At 37.8% G+C, this 22,164-nt stretch overlaps 1 protein-coding gene across 2 annotated transcripts in view; it reads right to left on the bottom strand.

Moving 5' to 3' along the window:
• Positions 1-5,088: 5,088 nt before the first annotated feature.
• Positions 5,089-22,164, bottom strand: part of RAPGEF2 (Rap guanine nucleotide exchange factor 2) — a 185,625-nt gene continuing 168,549 nt past the window's right edge. The window contains exons 20-29 of one of the 2 annotated variants that reach the window (XM_053975949.1): positions 21,481-21,692; positions 21,273-21,400; positions 20,639-20,658; positions 19,390-19,613; positions 18,392-18,571; positions 16,503-16,655; positions 13,635-13,860; positions 11,484-12,043; positions 8,620-8,925; positions 5,089-7,407 (exon numbers count right to left, since the gene is read on the bottom strand). In XM_053975949.1, the coding sequence (XP_053831924.1) occupies positions 7,382-7,407; positions 8,620-8,925; positions 11,484-12,043; positions 13,635-13,860; positions 16,503-16,655; positions 18,392-18,571; positions 19,390-19,613; positions 20,639-20,658; positions 21,273-21,400; positions 21,481-21,692 (2,035 nt within the window). In that variant the 3' untranslated portion in view covers positions 5,089-7,381. The remainder of the gene's footprint in view (positions 7,408-8,619; positions 8,926-11,483; positions 12,044-13,634; positions 13,861-16,502; positions 16,656-18,391; positions 18,572-19,389; positions 19,614-20,638; positions 20,659-21,272; positions 21,401-21,480; positions 21,693-22,164) is intronic. The other variant, XM_053975950.1, reaches the window with a different exon arrangement.

Genomic DNA, 22,164 nt, shown 5'->3' with positions numbered 1-22,164 from the left:
CTTTGTATTCATCAGATCATAACAAAGTAAGAGTTATGCTATGAATATATTGTGGGCACTACACAGAAACATGAACAATCCAGCTTTCAGGCAGCAATTGAGAAAAAGGCTATATACATGCAGACAAAGAACTGGAGTCTGAATTTATCCTGTCTGGGTACACTCCTTTCAAGCTTTCTGAGCATTAAAGTGCTGCCTCCTTCCATTGTTTCGGAGGACTACACACAAAACACACTTTGGGAGGAAGGAAATGGGTGGTACTGTGTTCTACAAAGGAGCAAAGAGAAGCTGTGTGAGAAAGCTGCTAATATAAGCAACAGGAAGAGGTTAACAGGGAGGAAGAATTATGCATCTAAAGAACAACAAGGGAGGCATGAGAAAGAGGAAAAGCACGTATGTGCTGGGAAGAGGAGAAGCAGCAAAGTACACCCTTTCATAGTCAAGAAAGCACTTAAAACATGAATGGCTTGTTGAATCATATTCAAGAGCAATAAATACATAAGCCATATGAACATGAATTTTGGTAAAGTCTCTGCTATGAGCTTTTCATAAATGCAATTACTGACTTGCCAAATGAATTTCACATCGACCTAAGCATAGCATGCAAAGTCTCAGGAAGCTCGGTGATTTTGCCAACATTAATTGAGCATAAAACAAAATTCAACATTCTTTTGAAACTTTTACCTTCAACTTTAATGATAGAAAGACTTCTACCAGTTTCAGGGCTGTTCAGTCTAGACATTGCACTGTGCTACTACCTCCTCTCAGGGAGCTACTGGAAGTTGCATTTCACAGGTTTTCTTTTTCTCCTCTACTAAGAAGGCACAGTCTTTCTCAAAGCACAGTACTAGAACCTGAATAAACCTCTTCAGCCAAGTTCTCCGCTGACATTACTTACAGTGAAATATTCACTTATTTCAAAGGTTACCCAAAACACAAAGGCTGTCCAGAATGTGTCATCAGCAAGGGTAAGAAATAAAACCAAAACAAATTTTTTGAGTAACCAGGAAAATTTCTCCTCTAACCCAAACCAAAATAATAAGCAAAGGAAACAAAGATTGACAAATTAGTATATTGGAGGACGGAGAAGAAAAATCAAAATGGACAGAAGTCAATCTGAATTAGACCTTTTCATTGACACAAAAAAAGTCAAAGATTCTTCCATTGAAAAAATAACTCGAAACTAAAATGAGTCTCCAGTGCCACTATATGGCCAAGAAAGAAGAGAGCTCAGGAATAATCCATCTATAGCTATGTACTATAGCTACGAGTTTTGAAAGAGCTAGTATTTGATACCATAAACTGAATAATAAGACCTGGTGAAGTTGTCACATCAGGAGCTACACCAGGGGACCGAAGCATTACAAACTTATTAGAAATGTAGGGACAAACAAGTCATCAGTCTGACTTAATAAAACCTTGAGAACACATCTCAAAATAGAAAAATGTTTATAGATCCTGGAGAAAATACAGGAAGGAATAAAATGCAAGGTAGAGGCAATATCAAGTAAAATAAACCACCTACCTGCACGGGAGGGAAAAAACTATATGCTGTAAGACATGGAAGTAAGTATCCATTTGGAGAGGGACTACTGCTGGAGTTCTTTATGATCAGATTATTACCTTAATAACAACAATCATCATAGCAGAAATGGTTGGGAGTACAGTGTTGGAAGACACTGACAACAGATCAGAAAATTTTAAGAGGAGACTGTGATGATGTGATAATCACAGTGACAAAACTAGAATAAAACTCAGATCAAGATGCAGATCATGCTTCATTTTAAGCAGCATTTTAGACATCTACATTAAAAGAAAAAAAAAACAGAAACAACCAAATAAACACAACACCCCCCCCCCCCTACAAACTGCACAAGATGTAGAATGCAGACAGAAATTTCCACTCTTCCTGTCCCACTTAAGTTTGACTTATTCTGACAGGACAGATAGGAAGAACATATAGCCACTGTAAGGTATAGGTACAAGAAAGAAGAAGGGAAGAGAGCTGCTCAGCCCAAAGAATGTTTAATGCAAAAATCACATACACATATAAACCAGCACATGGAGGCTCAGTATCTTTTGACAACCAGAGGAATGGATCAGTCTCCCAGGTAAGAAATGCAGCAACAGCACTATCTCTCCTTACGAGCAAAACATGTAGCAAGGCCATAAGAGGGTTCCCAGGACTGTCAAACCAGAACAAATCCCATTCTCCACTGATGTTGGAAGTAGGGCCTCAGTGTGGAAGGTTGCTTTTTATCAGTGCAATTTCCTGTGTTTTACTTGGACTCTGACCAAAGACACCAAGGCAGAAAAGCCATCCCAGGCCTCATGGCCTACCTTCTCTTAGAAAGCCACAGTTCAGAGCATCTTACTTGTTGCACAAAACTCAAAACTAGTTAAAAACTGCTCATATTTCTGTAGTTATGAGAAAAGCCTCAAAACATATTGAACACAGCACCTAGGTGATTTATCTCTGCCACACCTACTGACCCTGGCACAAGTGGCAAAATTTTCCTGGAACTGTATCAGAAGATAACAGCTGCATGTCAAAACAGTTTGGTAGTTACTGAGAAAGCATTTTAAACATCACTACTCCAGTGTAAGTTTCACTGAAAAAAATTACTTTAAATAATGCTGCACTGGCTTCTTTTCCAGTGCAGATATTCTAGCTAAAAAAGTGGATGCTGCAATAGTATACAATGTTTTTTTTCCTATACATACACATACATATATAAAATGGGGTTTTATATATATAATGTTTTTATATACACACACAAAGGATTTCATTGCCAGCAAGGGCAACAGTGCTGCAAAGAAAATAATCCTCCTTTCAGACATTAGACTACCTAGGCCAAAACTAGGACTTTAAGGATTGACCGAATAAAGAAAGAAAATCCAAATTAATTCTCCAAACTGAAAGAGAAAACTGAACGTGTCAAGCCACTGAGTAAAAAGCTGAGGGAGCTACGAGTCTACACTTAAGGAGAAGCCAGCACTTCTACTTAACACAAATTTGAGTTTTGACACAGAGAGCCAAGACTCATTTCTCTACAGAGAATGCAGCCTGTGTGTAGGTGTGTAGAGTGTCACTGTATAAATTTAATCCCAGGAAAATCAAATGTGAATAGTTTAAGATTATGCTGTTGATGGTTGCTAGTAGTTGAATATCTTAAACTAATTCCTACATACTCACCACATATAAGCAAGAGAGAAATTTAAAGGTTTTCATATTCTAGTAAAAACTCTAAATTTTCATTTATTACATTTTCAGTGGAAAACAGAAAGTAACAGATTCCACCTAACATCAGCAGTAAACCTACTTTCACTCCCAGCCTTCTCTCAAAGCATGCAATTTTTAGAGACAAGATTGTAAAGCTTACTTAAAGGACAATCTAGAGTTAGGGGACCAAAATTATATTAATCATTTCACATGGCTGCTGTCTCCTGAGGGGGTCAATTTTCAGAGTAATTTTAACAATGTTCATATTTTCTTCAATGGATCTGTGTTATTTAATGTATGTTAGAGAGGCTGTTCCTGCTACATAGGCTTTATTCACAGAAGTATTTTTAATGTTTTATTCCATAGGAAGGAATACATAAATATTAATAGTTGCAATTAAATCATTACTCGAATTCTCTAGAGTTGATTTTGTTTCAACTGTGCAACAATCCATATGAGACAGCCTAGAAATTTATTTCATTTCCTACCAGTCTTGAAGAAAATAGAGGGCTTTTGGTTTTGTTTCTTTTTTAAAGCAAAACTTGTTCCTCACCTTAGGTTGACCAAATATTTTAGTCTCAGATTTACAGATGTAAAACATGCACACTTAACCAAGTGACCAAGATGAATCCATTGAAGCAGTACCCTCAATACTTCAGCTTTTACAGATTTGTGCTGACTATAGTGTGCAATATACTGCATAAAGGAGTAGCCTCTGCCTCAGTAAGTTTCAGTAAAAAAACAAAAAATAAATAATGAACACACATAATTGAATGTCATTTCTTCAAACACACAAAAAAATCCTTAAATTTCAGTTCCATTTTGGTGAATGCAACACTAAATCCCAGCAACTGGTATTTACTGGTCTGCATTTTGCTGCATCCACTCAGTAAGTACAAAATTCATATTACACATACTACAACTACCAAACCTGTTTCAGATGTCACACCAAGGCCTTTACTTCTATTGAATCAGTTGCTGTGTGATGTGTTATTTATCACCCAGTCCATAACGAATTAAGCTATCTATACTGGATGCTATGTTGAGGATGTCTCTACATAATGTGATCTAAAATACTAATTACAGTAAGGAGGCAGAAACAGGAGGATAGGGAGCACTGCCTAATTCAATAATATATCAAGCACAGAGAAAAAATTGACAAGTGTGCAAACACCTCACAAGTTGTTAAGAGCAATTATTTAGCTATCACTGTGCCTTTGGTATTACTGGAGGACAATCCTGTAGGTAAAATATGTAAAAATGTGTGTTCATTCTACTAATGTAAAAACAAATTTTAATCTTTAGCTTGTTGAAATGTACCCAAAAAATATTAGCCTCTGATTCACAGAAAGTAGTTCCACTACACAACACAAATCTAAATATCCATAATTTCTTTCTTTACGTGCTAGAGACTACGGCAATAAAAAACGTTTACAAGTCCCATATTTTCAGTGATTTTTAGCTTTCTTATAATTCTAAGTTTGGATCATTTCTAGAGCTATGTTAGGAAGACTTGTATCTAGACAGCATTTTGTTGCTTCTCTTTGCATTGAATTAATTTTAGACTTGGAAACGCCACCTGCCAGGCATTTCAAAGCTAAATGGGATATGGCTGTTTATGGCTTTAGCAGTACCATTTTAAACCAGTCTTCTGCATACCATTGGAAATAAAGAATCTAGCCTCTGGGGGAAAAATCAAATCTACAGACTTGACATTGAATTAACATCGGCTTTTATTACTGGGGATGCTATTGGGTGATATTCATTATTTGACATACCTTGTTCGGTAAAAACTCAAATGGATCACCTTCCATACTTCTCCCTACCCAAATGTTAAAACATATATTCCTTACTTTTACACTATTCAGAATATAAAATCAACACAATCTTACCTTTAAAACTGTTTACATTCTACATACACCTAAGTCCATACCTTTTTTGGCATCTCAAATGATTCTGCTGGGGATGCTCACAGTATCAGTCATTCTCATTCAGCAGTACGCACACTAAAGTTTTCAAAAATTATCAGCAGCACAACTATATATCAAGAAAAACTCCACACCAGTGGTTTGCCCACATCACTTGGCAATGTCCTTTTAATATTAATACACAGAGAAGTAAAATTTTTTCATAAATTTGTTCAAGTATGTGGAACATGTAAAATGCATAAGAATCAATATGGACTTCATTAATGTTATATTTATTTATTTTCCAGCTTCATACAAACTGGATGTAGAAGCATAAACATAGTACATTTCTACCATTTTCAACAAAAATATAACCAATATGTACAATTATTGTATTAAAAATACAAAAGGATACAGACTCCACCAATGTCTTTCTAAAAGACATACAGGTACAAGTAGTATCAAAAGTATGAGGAAATCACCAGTTAATTGTACATTCTGCACTTGACATCACAGAGCGAACTGAGATTAGCAGTCCTATGGTCTACAATTACTTAATGCTTATATAACATTTGTGCAACTTGTGATAGAGCTAGGATTTTGTATTTCTATATGCACATGAGGTCCATAACCTTGAGAATAAAACTGGCAAATAATGCATATTACATGTAAAATTACAAATGCATAATTGACAATGTTATATATAAGCAAATAGACAAAAGCTATGATTACTGGAGAGAGAATTAAATAAAGCACTGACATTTGTTTGATACAGTGAAAAAACACTGCAATTTGATCTTTAAAAGTTGAAGCTATTTACGTTTATCTACTGATCAATATGATCAGCTGAGTTCAATGGAAAAAAAAAAATCCAAGACCAGCAGTTCCTCACATTTGAGTACTACTCGGATTGGCAGCCTTCACTTCTCCGGAGTCTGTGCAAAAACAACACAAAAATAGAGGGGAGGGTCATTTCAGTCATTATAGGGTTAATAGCAGCTGTGAGCAGGTGGTTGCTACACATTGGCCTTCTCTACACATGCAGTGTTCCATGAAGCCATTAACAGTTGTGACTATTTCTGCATTGCAAAGGCTGGCAAATCTAACTGTGTTATTTTTATTTTTTTCACTTAAAGGCTCGATTATCCCCTAATGTCAAAGTCAATAGATGGAAGTTATTAGATCAGTGTTAACAGCTGACACGAGCTGTGCCATCCCAACTTGCCTTCACTGCAGTGTTATCCAGTTAATTTTTATTTTAATATAACTACTATATAGTTTAAAAATAAAAAGTATATAACTTAACAGTGGGGTTGCCGTCTGTCTTATTACAATGGGACACTTTTTTTTAGCATGCCATCCTGTATTCCGCAAGGCACAGGTATGAGGCACACTGTGTCCTCTTGATCACTGACCAGTTGTGAGCACTGTGTTTCTGAATTTATGCCAGACCCAGATGAGGATGCTGTTAGCACTAACATTTACAAACTTGTGAAGATTCCAGGGTGGGGCACATTAAGAGCAAAGCCAGGTAGTCAAGGAAAGGCTGCATCCTGCAACCTCTGCCTTCCCTTCTGCCCTGCTCAGCCATGTGATAGCAATATTCTTCCAGGAGCTCAGGCTGGCAACCCTACTTACAGGTGTGAAATAATACTGTAATTACTCTTCAGATGCACTATTTGATCTCCCAAACACAAACATACAAAATTGTAACAAAGGCATTGTAAACAAGCAAATAACCACTGCCTCCTTGAAGGATCTCAAAGCAATTTTCTCTTTGTAGGTTAAAGGCCAAATGTAATTTGACAACTAACTTATCTCATTATCCCAATGAGACTAAGTGCTAGGACTGTGATTAAAATCTAAAAGGAAGATTTAAAAAAAACCCTTCCAGGCATTGGGAAGTGCAGCCAGAGTTAATCATCCTGATGTGATGATCTTGGAATTTGGAATGATACTGTGTGATGTGGCAGACAGCGACAGTGGTAGCTTGGAGATTGCTGCACTGTGCATTTCAAGCAACACAGTTTGAAAAGTGCCAGGGCGATTTCTTCACAGTATTTCACATGCAAGGGGAGAGGGGACAGAAGGGGGAGGGGCAGAGGAAGAAGCCCCATGCTGCTTTAAGGCAGGGAAGGAGGCAAATAGGTCCACCATCTTTTTAATCATAGTTCCAAGGCTCCTATTCTAGGGACGTCTTCTTGTGCTCTCCTTTAAGGTGGCTCACTCTGGATCCAGAAAAACCCAAGTCTTAGACAGCAGAGACTTGTTCATCTTCTGCAAACATAATAGGATAAAGAAAAATAGAATTTAAGGATAAAGAAAAATAGAATTTAGTTCATAAAGAACAAGACTGATACTGAATGAAACAAGCTGTGCATACAACAACTGTGTGTATTGTGCTCATGTGTTCTCCATTTCATTGTATAAGTATATATACTTTAAAACAATCTAAATTTCAGTACATTTCAGGTCTCATGAGACATATTCCTTTGGAATTTTGATCTTGAAGAAAAAAGGACAATTGCTTTAACTGAGCTAGATGCAGTTATCACCCTGAGGAGCACAACAGAGACTCCTAGATCTCTAATAGCTTCAGAAAGGCATCTGACATTTTTTCCCTAAATATATCTTCAGTCATTGTTGGTAGAAAAAAATTAAAATTCTCTGTCATGGTAACTCAAAATTTGAGGCAATTCAGTTAAGGTAGACTTCATTTTTTTCCCCCATCATGCTCAACTGCACCTAAAACCTTAGTAACTAAGCAGTTTGAGGGAGAAGGGGAATGTTAGTCTATCATTAAGCAAAACAAAGCATTCAAGTGCGTGATATTGGCACCACCCTGCCTAAATTTTGAGGACCTAAAGCTCCAACCCAGCTACACTTGCTCTCCATGGAAAAACATCACAGTTGAGCTGAAGCATAAAGATGTAGACACATTTGGACCAGCAAAGTAGCGAGACGGCAGTGGGCTCATCATGTGAAATAGAGTGGAAGACTCAGTGTTCACAGTGTAAAGAGCTTCAGGTAGAATGTGAGCAACTATCCAAATAAACCTGAGCAACAGTGCTCTATGGGGTGGATTTGGACAAGTATTCTGTAGACCAGGATGCATTGATCCTAGTGTACAAAATATTTGAGCATTTTTGATCAAGTTAAATTTGATCAAAAATTTTGATCATTAAATACATGGTTAATATGGAAAATCTTGGCAGGCAGGGCTGTACAAGGTGAACATAGGCACCTCCAGAGAAGCTGCCTAAGCCAACTGTTTGGTTGTTCAAGATTCAAGTGGACCTATGTTTCAAATTTTAAATTACATTTAGGATGAACTGAATTCCTTCCCTTCCAAAAAGTTAACAAATAGCAAGTTTTGAAATGAAATAGAGTTCAAATTATGGCAAGATTTGTGTCCTTTGCTCTGTGTCTGTGAAAGCACTGACCCATTTTGCATGCAGCACACTCAAAATCTAACAACTAGAAATTTACCATCTTCCTCTGTGGAAAACCCTTGAGATGGATAGTGAGCAAGACGTGGGTCTGACTCATTTGGTTTATGCCACTGAGGTTTGTTCACGGGCCTGCCAGCTGAGTGGCTATGCGACTGCTGCTGTGGAGTTGCTGTCCCGTGAGTCTCACATGTCCGTGCCACCATTCTAGACCTCTGAAGTGCTATGTTGTAGTCTGGAGGCTTCCTGGTTGGATGGGAGCCACCTTCTGCAAACTCAGCAATAGGTATTCCTACATAACCGGGAGGAGTTGGAGGTGGTTCCCGATATCGACCCTCTTTTCTTGCTGCAGGAAAAACAACAGGTGATTGTTAGAGACAGGATGAGGAACACTGCTCAAAGGAAAATAGACAGTCAAAAGCTAAATAACTATCAACCAACTCATAGCCCAGGAACAGAAACTCTGAACAACAGAGGTTAACTATCATATGCTAGACAAAGAACTTGTGAAAAATAAATGAGTCAAGAAAGTGCAGAATATATAACATACACAGGATATAACTATTCTTCCAGCAGTGAACCGTTAGTCTAACAAAATTTACCAAATTTCATAGGGAATTTGTTCAAACTTCACAACTGAAGCTGTTCCATCAATTGTATACATTAAAATGTACAGTGATCAAAGCAACATGGAAGACTCAAGAGTCCACAGAAGTAGTAAACATGAATTCTGGCATCTCTCCACATGTATGATTAACTTAATTCTGAAGATGGGCTTTGCATCCAAGAACTCATCTCTTTTGTTTTTAGCATCTTGGAAAGGAAAAAAGAAATATATCTTATACATTATTTTCTTCTTACAAAACTTACTACTTAATGAGACATAAGCTACAACTCCAAGAGATCAGGAAGAGAAGTGGGCTTCATCATTATACTATTTGCATGCACTACTGTCTGCAGCCCCTATGGTTGTATTTTCTGCAAAATCAAAATTGAAAGTATTCCCATAAGAACAATGACTGAATATTATTTTATCTAGGAGATGGAAAGACTACCACCTAGCCTGTGGATCTCACTGAGATGTAACTGTTTACCTGAACAAGGCTTAACTCAGGGCATCCTGAGAAGCCCTCTTGGAGAAAACTTTAAGGGAAAAAAAAAAAACCAGTTAAAAATCCTAAGCATCAGCCAGGACACACAACAGATAGGCAAGTCTCTGTTTCAGAATTAAGTGCTTAGAGAAGTCAACTGGGACTTTGATACTGAACACTTATTGTGGGTCCAGCCCTTTAACACATGACCACTTTAATGGCAAACCTTACAAATACAGCAGGAAAAACCACCGACACAGACAATTTGCACAGCTTGTCATACACTATATTCTTACATAAGTGTTGATGACAACACCACCCTGCATTACACAGGATGATTTGACTGAAAGGGCTGTACAAACTTAAAATGGACGGGTGCTACTTGGATGCAAGTTTTTACAGATTTAAAAATAAATCCTTGGTATTACAACAAAACCAAAAATTTTCAAATAGGGTCTAAGTATTTTTCTTGGGCAAACTGTTCTAACTGAGCAAAACAGCATGAAGAAGTTTCTGAGAAACTTTATTCAAAGATTTCTGAAAATCAGAAGTTCTATAGAAAAACTCTATTGTAGAAAAATTCTACTGTAGAAAAATTCTACTGAAATACTAAGAGAAATCAGTATCTATTAAGTGCAAAAGAAGTATGTAAACCAGTGGGTTCTGTTGGATAGTGATACACAGAGTTACATTTGCAGGACAGTTAGCTAATAGTAGTGAAGGCCATGGAATTGTGTTGGTTTGAATTTTCAGGTGTCTTTCATGTTCTTTCAAGTCCGTAAAAATGCAGTGGCAAGCATTGCCTTGAGAGGCAAGTTTGGAAGCACACCTGTTACACATTCTGGAAGAAACCAAGGGTATCAAAGAGTAAAATTAGAGATTGGCATGAATCCATACACCTTCTTCCACTTGATAGCCCAGGGATTTAGACCTGCACCCAAGCTTTGAGGCAAAAGGCCACTGCTAAGAAATATACTCGGGCAGAAAATGGAAAAGCTCTTTATCATAGTGGTCTCAGCATGACCTCAATCTGGCAGACTTTCAGCTGTGTCAGCAAAAAATGGCTTTTAGATAGTTCTTCATGTTAACCTGACAAAAGGCAAAGTGAGGGGGAATGAAAGGAAGAAAAGAGGCAAAAATTCAGAGGTATTGGAAGGCCCACAGATTAGAATGCATAGAAGGAACAATATGATAAAAATGTTAAGCTCTGCCAAAGACACCTTCATACTAATTTATACATTATCTGATCTTTCCATTATTGAATGCATAGAAATGTATTTCATCTCTAACTTATTTGAAACCTCTTCAGTTTCAGCAGTCCAAAGAAACATTTCAGTTGGTATTTTAGCACAAAGGGATCCCATTTTCAGAAGTAAGGAATATTCACAATTATCAGACAAGTCATACAAAGGTATAAAGTAAAACAGTTTGTAAAAATCAGGCCACATTTACTAAGATTTCTAAATATAGCCTATGGAGCCTTACTGAGATGAGAAATTCAAATTTCAGAACAGACATCTAAATACATCAACCTCTCAAAATACTGCCCAGCAGTTGAGCTAGTTTTTTGATGTATGGCAGGCTCTCCTGAAACACAAAGGCACTGCCAGAACTGAGAATCAACAATAAATTATATTTTCCCTAGCAATATATGTACAGTTAAAGGGAAAAAACTGAGACTACAAAATATTCAGTTTTGCTTTAAAAATTAAAAAAAAAACCAAAAAAACACAGACAAAAGAAATGCAGAACAATATGAGAAAACTTAAGCAAATAAATTAAAATACTTCACGGCAAACAAAACTTAACTTACCAACAAGCCCCTTTGTACTACTTGATGCTGCTGCTGTGTGGGCAGGGACGGGAGCTGGCTTTGTCTCCTCTGCTGGTACAGATGTTATGCTACTGGTTTCAGCTTCAATCGAAACATCCTTCCCACCCCTGCGCTTTATGGTACCTGTATCACCCTCGGAGTCCTCTCCCCAGTATCCTGTGGAAGATGCCCAGCTTGCTCTGGACTGTGCTTGATCAAGGCCCTCCCTACCTTGACTTTGCCTGCCATACTTTGTGCCATGGTCAGGGAACATCAGCTGGTCCATATGGCCGCCTGAGGCCCACAGTCCCGCCCCATCGCCTGAACTATCAAAATGAGCGTGTCCAAAAGGCAGAGTCTCCCAGCTCCTCTGGTGCTGAATTGTCTGGATGTTATCATGAGAGCCACTCGAACAAGAAGTCCAGCTCCCACGGCCACTGTCAGCTGCGTCGAGCGAAGCTCTGTCCCCCTGGTCCTGTGACAGCTCTTCTGTACTAGGAGAAGAAAGTACAGTTGCTCCAGCATACAGGCCTCTGGTCTCTGACAGCGGTGCATATGAGCTGGGTACACATTGATGAGGGGGACAAAAAATCCAGTGTTGGAATTGGAAATCATGAACAAGACACACAAAGAAACAACCAAAGGAAAACAAAACATGCTGTGGGTTGGACTAGGTAACATTCATGACATTTTAAAGGTCTCTTTCCACTCAAACATTCTATGATTCTGTGGTGGAAGATTTTGATGCACTTGGTAGTACTTATTGTTTGCATGAATGGCTGATTCAATTTTGAGAATATAACATTTTTCTTTCAAGTACATCCTCAATAAAACAAAAGCCAACACAAACAAACAAAACTGGATAGATAATTTGCTGAAGCCTTACACTTCAGCAGTGTAATTTCAAAAGGTAAAATCTTAACTTTGCAACAGCTCTTTAAGACAGGCAAACCACACAGACATACATACAGAGAAACAAATACGGTTAATCTACTGCTTTTCCAGCCATGGTGAGAAAATGCTAGAAAAAAAGCTAGCTTTCAAAAGCTAGGAACAGAATTTAGCAGCAGTTGGCTGATATTCAGGTTTAGATTTCAGGGGTTTTTTTTCTGCTTAGGAAACTGTGAGAGCTAACTTTTCAACATTTCCTGCAAATGGAAATGTGTTTTAACCTTATTTTTGGAAACACATGCTACTTCATAGAGCAAATATGTCTTCTGTAGCCTTTCAATGATAGAGTGAGCCTGACATGATCCCTTACACAGCAGCAGATAAAACCAACAAAGTGTCACTTTTGCTTAGCAGATATCCAGACTCCTGGACTTGTTCTTCCAGGACACCTTCCTATGCAGACTAGAATCCTCTTCTTCCAAATATTTAAGACATCTGAATAAAGAGTTTGCATAGCCTGAGATTCCCAAAGCTGAAATACAACAGTTTTGAAACAGGTCTGCCATTCTCAGACCCTGCAGGATTAAAACCCCAGAAACCATTCTTCAGAGGACTGAAGCATCCAAATAACAGCTCCAATTATTTTCACACCAAGGTTCACTGCTAGAGATTTAGAGAACTCCTCACAGCACTAGCTTTCCCACCATTACAGAAGTTAATTACCTAGAAAATTACTAGAAAACCAGCAGCATAATGTGAATTTTAGCTTCCAATTATTGTTGACTAGAAGAGATATTTGGAGTAAAATATTTTGGAGTTAGACAAATATGCACTTTTCCATGAAGCAGACTGGAAAATTGCTAGCTATTTCTGTTCTCAGTTTGATCACTGAGTAATTGTTTGAATATCTCATCTAATTCAGTTAATTTCCCATGGAGAAAGCAGACTAGGGTACTAGTTTGCCACAAAGTGGATAATCTATGGCACCAATGAAATGCTCAGATGGTAACATCTACTGAGGTGAGGTCTTGCTGCTGTAGACCTCATCACTCACTCAGGAGTACAAAACCTTTTCTTGGCAGGAAAGGAGCATTATCGCAAAATGAAACACTGAAGTAGTAGTTTTTTAAGAGCAGAGGAGAAAAAAATATTTGAGAGAAACAGGGAAAGTTACATGGACAGATATACATGCCACATACACACTGAAAGTATGAAAGTATATGAAAGTATAATATAAGTAAGCACAAATAAAATTCTTACCCTAAGCTGTATTGATCTGGTTCAATCATGATTCTTCTATCAATCCTTCCCACACCAAGATTTGTCTCCACAATGCTGACAGAATGCCTCTGTCTCCTCTCATCATGCAGGGGGACTGGCATAGAGTCAAAAGAGGAATTGCTGACAATACTAGATCTAGAAGAAATTTCACTGTGACCAGAATCGGAGAAATTATCCACGGTACTGCTTGGAGCCAAAGTGTAACCTGCAAAGGGAACATGGTGTTAATCTGACTCTCCAAGATGCCTGCTCAGTTCTTGTCAGGCAACTGGCAATACTGCAATAAAACTGGCAATAAAATGAAGTTACCATTGCATTTACATAGCACTGCAAAAGATAAAGATACACAGCAAAACTGTGTGACACTGTCTTTGGTATCTTAATCAGAGATTGAGGATTGTGGGAACATGTACTACTCATTTACAAACCAACTGCTCTCCTTCCCTCTTCTAAATTCTTTTCAAATTCATCATCATATCCTCACATTATGAAATACTACTTCTCAAAATCTGCCTGTGCATAAACACTGTCTCCAAGACTGGAAGGAAAGAGATGTTCTGGTTGAGATTTCTGCTTAAAGTAATCCCAGAGACTCTGTCATACATTCTTCGTATTCTGCAAAGCTATGCTTCAGAGATTGCTGGGGAAGATGAAACCAGGAAAGCCTTATAAATATGATTGCCTGGCAAAAGATTTTGAGAATATAGAAACTATAAGAGAGATTGAAATGAAAGCAAGCTTTGAGATAACAAGCCTTAGTTACTGAACAACTGGAAAACAATGGTATGGCCGGCTGAAGGTAATCCCCTTTTGATTAAACAACACCCTCTGCTTGCAGACAGGTCCAAGGGTCAGAGCAGACCCTACTAGCTTGGCAGAAGGGGTCCAAAGAGTTTAAAAGGGTTTAAAATGTAACACAGTATGATAATGTCATGATTCTTATAGGCTGTATGTAAATGCTATAGGATTTGTATCTTGTACTAGATTGGTTAGTGAAAATTAGAATATTCAGCACAGAAGAAGATTTATTGTATTGTAATGGGAACCTCCCTCTCTTACTTTTACTCTTGCCCTCTCTTGCTCTTACCTCTCTGTCTCTCTTGCTCTTACGGGCCTGCTCCGAGCTGTAGCTAGCAGCTCTAAGCAGGGCCCCTGCACCCACACCCTTTGTAATAAACTGCATGTTTCAAAACCTGACTTCAGAGATCTCTCGTCTCCGTCGACCGTCCTACCAATTAATGCTCCCTCCGACAGTCTGCACATCAGAGATGAACAGATACATGCAGCCCAGATGTCTGGGCTAACTGCTTATTACATATTTTAGCTGAGAGAGGGGCAGGTTTTCATGTTTTCTTTGTGATACTTGGCTCACTGATTAATTCCAAAATCTATATTACCAGAATTATGGTGAAATTTGGAGGTAGGTAGCACTGACACGGCCCAACTTCTATGACATGCAAACCATGTCATGGAAGCAAATTTAGCTTTTCTTTCAGTATTAAATAAATTGTGCTGAATGTTCTTGCCAGCTAAGTTAAAGATCATTAAACACATCCACAAGTCACCACAGTTTTCATATTTTGCTTTCACTCTACTCATAAGAGTCAAAATTACTTCAACTGATCTATCCCAATTCACTTGCTGAGAACTAATGCTGGGAATTAATGCTGTCATTTTTATCTGAAAGAAAATATCAACCATCAACCCAAGGATTTTTTTTTAATCATGTTTACGATTTGCTTTTTGCAAAAATAAATTGCTGCTCACAACTGTGAGTTAAGTACAGAATTCCAATTCCTTTTTCAAAAAATGCATAGGCCTGACCATATTTATATAAGTTCACTCTTTGCTTATCTTGTATTTGGAAGAAATAATGATGGCAGCTTACAAGGACTCAAGATGATATATCCTCTACATATTATCCTCCTCCATCTGACCTTAGTAAATAACACTTCAATAGAAGTCACTCCAGCCTCAATGTATATTTTACCATAATGCTCTATTATGTAATTCTAAACTGAACTTTTATGCTATCCTGAAAAGAGAATAACTTAGAAGTCATATACAATACATCTAGGCTATCATATTTCCAAAGTTTCTTTTTTTTTTTTTGGTTTAAATTACAGGACAATGCCTCGATACTCTGTTTTGTCAATTCATAGCCAGAACTACCATGAAAACAAACAAGCAAGCAGGTTTTTAAAAAATCCCTTTAAAGTCCTAAATTTACTTTAAAAAATAACTCTATGAAATTACTTAAAAAGATCTTGGTCAAGAAAGCTCCAATGTATAATACCATTCCTTAAAAATTCATATACATGGTTTAAGTAATCAGGCTGCTATTAAAAATTCTGTAGTATAAATTACAATATTAAATATTCTGATTTGAATTCCAAATACCTTAAGCCTTTCTGTCATATGTAGGTCACATCCCATTCAGATGCATGACACAGCAAATAATTCCTCTGATAGATCAGTGTGGTCAATGCTGTACAAAGATTTTAAGTTTCCACCTGTACATCCTTCCACTGAAGGCAGGAAACACTCGTCATTGGAATATTTTTTGTCAGAAGCAGCTGCAGTCAGAGTGACCTGCTGCATCAAATCCCGTATCATACTAGGCTATCTTTTCTGGCTTTTGATCACCAGAGGGCTTTCAGGTACCCTTGAAATCAGGTTCACAGCTACCTTTCACGTATCCCACTCTGCACTACATTTTCTGCCCTCTTGCTGACCATGTGCAACAAAAATTGGAGCAGCAGCATTGAGTGTCCAAATTCTCTCTCAGAAGCTTGCAAAGTCCATGAGCTTCAAGAAACAGGATAAGAAATATTGAACATCTACTACCTTTCCTTGGAGAGCTCTGTGGTGAAGTAGGAGGAGAAGACAGCTGCGAAGATGCACTTGAGACAGTGTCTTCAGATTGTTTCTTGTGACGATCCAAACTTCCTTCTTCCGATAATGAAAGGATTTTCTTTAAAGCTTGTGGGGAGTTAATGCCTTTAGGTAAGAATTAAAGTAGGAAGATGTAAAATCCAGTATAAATGCATCCTTATGTTTCACAATGTATTTATAGAGCACACACTCCACAGGAAGAAAAGCTACATTTTTTTCCAGTATATTTCTGAGTTCCTGACACCAGCTTAAATGAAGCAAAAGGTTAAAAGTATTCCCATTTAAAATATAGTGGTTTATTCCTGCACATTAATGCAGATGATCTTTCATTCTGGCCACATAAATACTTTGCCACAGAAAACATGAAGCTTTGATGTTGCAGAATACTGCCTCAACATATAAATGAGGATATGCATAGGAATGGTTACTGAGAAACTTGAACTAAAATTAGCTTAAATACAGAGACACACCCATCTCACTGGTTAGTTTAGATTTATATAGTAAGAATTCAAACTACTCTCCTGTTTCTTTTCTATTCAGAGTAGCCTAGAAGGTCAAAGGAAACTGGAAAGAAAATTAATAAGGATTAGGCTTATGAAACAAGACCATCCTGAAGCTGCCTTTCTCTCTTTCCTTTTTGAGAACTATCTCTGCACCAGCTTATTTTGGGAAACTACAGAGTAAAAACATCCTGAAGATGATGCATGATGTAAAGATCTAGGGCATTAGGAATTGCTTTTCCCAAACCATATAAATTCATCTTTCTTTTCCCCTCCCCTCAAAGATCCACGCTGGGACAGCCTTATAAGTGAAGACAGTTTCTCTGACAGTTTTGCCAATGTTTTTGGTAGAGGTTATTTCCAAACAGTCGTGGACTTCTATCTTTGATCTGTTGGATCACAATCCTGCTATCAATAATTCACAGCTGCCTGATCATCATAACCTAGTCAGTTTTCAGAAACTTTGCCACTATGAGCAAAAAAATGCAGTCTATGAAGCTTCAAAGTCCTTTCAAGATTAAAATTTAATGGTAAAATCAACAAGATCTAGATGAATATTGAATTGTTTCTTACTCATTTTGCTGCTTCTAATGCTTTCTTGCAGCCTAAGCAGTGCATGAGGAAAACCCATAAAGAGTGAAATCAGAATTAAGCTCTTATGCAATAACCATCATGAAAAAGGAAGGGCTAGTTATGCTACATATACTTCCTAGGAATATTATCATACCTGTCATTTAAAGAGTTCATTAATAGTGCATATATATATTTTGTACACATGTTGGGACACAGAACTGGAAATCAGGGTAGAAGAAGTTCCTATAGTCCAGTGCTTTTCTGTAGAATACAGAGGCAGCAACAACAACCACGTAACAATAAAAAGCAGAAGGGAGTAGAAGCCAAAGGGATAACTGTCAATGTGAAAGTTCAGACCCACATTTCTAATAGGACTGCCAGTTTGAGCAGGCCTCAATTTCACCTTAAAAATTTAACTTGTGAAGAGATACCAAAATTTCTGAGGCATCTCAAGAACTCCAGGTACCCAATTCCTCTAGAAAAGTTAAGACAAGATCCCAAGGCAAACTGTGAGAAACATTTATTCTTTCCAGCTGCTAGCAAGAGGTAAATATTTACACTGATTAAATTGACAGGATGCTTTCCCTGGACTTCTTCCTTTCCATTTCTAGAGAAGAGAACTATGCCTAGACACTGCATGAACAGGTATAACCTGCATATCATACTACCAGAAATGGAAGTCTGAACCTTATTTGATTAAAAATGTCTTCTTGACATAGGCAAACAAACTTCAGAAAATTAAACCAAATTCTTCCTTGTTCCACCTACCGAATGGTGGGAGGTCTTTGACTGGCACCTTCTTGCGAGAAGGATAGAGAGACACGGCCGGGACCTGCAATGCTTGGTTTACTTTATGCTGCTGCTGCACTTTCTGCTGGATGCCTGCCCGGGGAGCCACTGGTGATGTTTCTGATTTCCCAGATCTCTTGTCTCCTGTGTTCTTCGGCACTTTGCAAGAAAGGGGACAAAACACTGAATGACTACCAGCTGAAGACACAGTGGTGTTTTAGTTTGAGCAGTGCAAAGCCCTCTGATTAACAATTAAAAGGCGCGCAAATACTCGTCCAATTAATACAGCATGATATCTTTAGACAGAAAAGATGAAGAGGAAAAGAGGGGGAGATGTAACTCCATTTAAAAGATGTACATTATCAATGAATGTTTTCTTTCTCAAAATAAAGCTCTGTTACAAAAAACATGACCAGAAGTTATACTGGGCTATCATAAGGACTACAACTGATTCAGAGCAGACATACAATTACTTTTTTTTTGCTACACTGCAGGAAGGGAAGGGCATAACATACAACATTGCTTAAAATCAAAATGAAATGGATATCCAGGATAAGTTTCCCCTATGCTGCCCCAGGTACAGCCCTCCAGGTATCTCTGAAACACCTGGACATAAGAAAATCCCCTACTCCCTCAGAACAACCATACTGCTGTTCACACTTAATAACCTCAGTATATCAGAAATATAGAAGAACTTTTGACTCCTCCATACCCTTTGTACAGACGAAATCTAAAAAGCCATTGTATACTTCATTGTGACATCATCTTAAAGCCTTATCACATGTATAAATACTATGTCTCTATCCTGTTAATCCACAAGATTATTTCCTTAGGATTCATAGATGTTTAGTACTTGAAAATGACTCGACAATTTTCTACTTCATTGTCTAGTTACTGTTCCCAATTGATTCACTGGACTAGAAACAGAGTTATATTGAACAATTTTCTTGAAATCCACAACAAATGACAATGCTTACATGTGTTCGTGGCTGGCTCACACTGCAGAGAGAGTGTCTGGAGGCTCTCTTCATCCATTTCTAGATCCAAGTTTGAGAGATACTGCTTTACTTTCCGTGCCATCTGAGCATCTTCATAGAGCTTTTTAGCATTAAGAAAGGAGCTGCGACGGACCCGCTTTTTATGCCCTCCTGCTTGTGCAACATCCAGCACAGCTGCATTGGCACTGCCCTGGCTGAGAGACCTGGAGTGAGGGGACAGGAGGGGGAAGAAAGAGAGCAAAGGTATGACTTAGTCCAACATGGTATCACCCAATAAATGTGAAACGTGCAAGAGATTGCATGAATGTCAGTCTATGGTCAAAGCTTACATGCCTCATTCCAGTAAGTCAAACAGCTATAACAGATAGAAAGATGAGGGCCAGGAAATCTTTTTACTTGGTTACAGGCACTATTTTAATGGCACAGATATTTTAACCTATTTTGCTCCAACTAGGCAATAACACTTCACACATCTAGAAAAGCATTCAAGGTAGCTCTCTCATATAAGCCATCTACTGAGAGGATTGGAGCATTAGGAAAAGCTCATGCAGTAAGGCAGTGTTGACAGAAGACTATAGCTGAGGTTCAGATACACATAAAGGAGGCATTTTGAAAGCCCTCTGTGTTTGAAATCAGACTATATACAGAATGTACAGCTCAGTTTTACAGAATAGAACTTCTTTGTAACTTGCAAGACTGAAGAGAGTTTTTTTAAACAAAATGATCAGCTAGTTCATGATGAAATAAATGTCATGCACATTTCAATGTATGTGTATCTATATGATATGCATTGGTCCTAAATTGTTAAGGTAAAAATGATGGCTAATTGTAATATGAAAGTAAGTTAGTCAAGCAGATACTGTAAATTTTAACTTTTGAATTTGATTGTGATAATTGTTTAATAGGTATAAGGAAATGAACAGCTATTTTCAGCTGTTGCAACTTTGCAATTTTGTAATTTCATTTTGACCGAAAGTCTCTTCCATCCAGAAGATGCTCATCAATTTAAACTAGAGGTTGGAAAGAACACTCCACTTCTACCTATGACCACTTAAAAATAATTTACAACTTCTGTGTTTTAATCCCAAATCAAATATATTGTCAGTAAAAAAGGGTTACAAAAGAAAAAAAAATTCAAAGCACCAGAAAATTAAAGATAGCAAGTAGGAAAAAATGCAAATGGTAAAGGAAGAATGAATGTCTGTGTGTGTTGTCTCCAACCACTTACCCCAAACTCCTCCACTTCTTCTTCCTGCAAGTGAGAGCCAGGAAGAATAAAGCATGGGTTTAAGAAGAGACAGAGAAAGATCACAAGCTCAGAAAGAAAAAGACCAGACCTCAGGACAAGCAGTTCTGGAAGCCCACAAACATTAAAAAGAGCCTTGACTTGGGCATACAATCAGATATTACAAACTCTTCTAGCTCAAATTAAGGAAAAAGAGTATGCAATAAGCTTGTCAAATATGAAGCCTAAGAGCATTTACTCCATGTTTTCTAACACAAGTAGCTGACACTGCTTCAGATACATTACCACTTCTACTAAATCAAAATTATAAGGCTGACACCCATCAATATTTCAACTAGACTAAGAGATATGTTTTCAAGACAGTTTCTCTCCCTCCCACAGATAGAACCTCATTTTTATGATGTAACCGTCAACTACAGGATAGTAAGAAACATTTTAGAATGTATCAGTAACCACAAAATGTAACGGATGCTCCAGTTTTAGACGACCACATCATGCTGGTCAATTGCTAACATAAAAAATTCATACTGCTCCAATAGAAGGTGCACATAAAAGTCCCTCTTGCTGCCACCCAGCCTTCTCCCAGCTGGTGAAAGCTCTGCCTGGTATGACACACTTGCCTTGTTCTGAACATGAGAGCAGGATCCATGTTCACGGACGCCATGCGACCAACATGGCGTATCTCCTTCGCAATCATCCGCAGCTTCTCAAAATTCACTAGGCCCTCCACTTTAGAATCATTTCCTACAACCAACAACATCAGTGATTAGGCAGAAAAGTTACTTTTCCTTAGCTAGTAAGAGGTGATAAACTTCTGCCTTTACCTTCATGAAGGAATGTAAGGTCTTTTTTGATGACAGGAAACAGGGGGATAATAGGGGGCTGTAGATTTTGGCTGTTAAGGACATTACGATATTTTGCCATATTCCTAGATGGATCAAACAAGTCCTGTAGATCTTGAAACAGTTTTTCATACTTGCTTGGAAGCTTTTCCCAAGTAGTTCGGAGCCTTGCAACGGGTGCTAAATTCAGGCCACTTGAAACAAAAGAAGTGCAAAAAAGTTGAAGAACAAGAGGAAAGAAACAAAAAATCCTAGAAAATATCATGTTAAATTTTGTATGATTATGTAGAAATACCATATAGCCAGAACACATTAGCACAACAATGTCAATAAAATAACAGAAATTTTAAAACTTCTTTTTGCCAGCATGGATTACAGAAAATAATTTTTATAAAAGCTATAATAACTGAAGATATCTACATGATGCAACCATAAACAGAAAAATATTACATTTGGATAAGTAATTAAACCTTAAAGAGAATATGTATTTGTCACTTTAGAACAGTGTCTGAGTTTGATAAGACTATCATAATCTAAGTACCTCAGAATGACGACTTTCTTCCAGATTAACAAACTGGCAGAAAAACTATCTTCCAGCTACATGATGATGTTCAGGTGGTGACAGCACACTGACCTACCTTCTTTCTGCAATAATCCTTCTGACTT

The sequence above is a fragment of the Vidua macroura genome, chromosome 4 (genome assembly GCF_024509145.1).
Source record: "Vidua macroura isolate BioBank_ID:100142 chromosome 4, ASM2450914v1, whole genome shotgun sequence".
In the NCBI taxonomy this organism is placed as follows: Eukaryota; Metazoa; Chordata; class Aves; order Passeriformes; family Viduidae; genus Vidua; species Vidua macroura.
The sequence above is the reverse complement of the archived record's forward strand: the minus strand, read 5'-3'. Positions and strand labels throughout refer to the sequence as shown.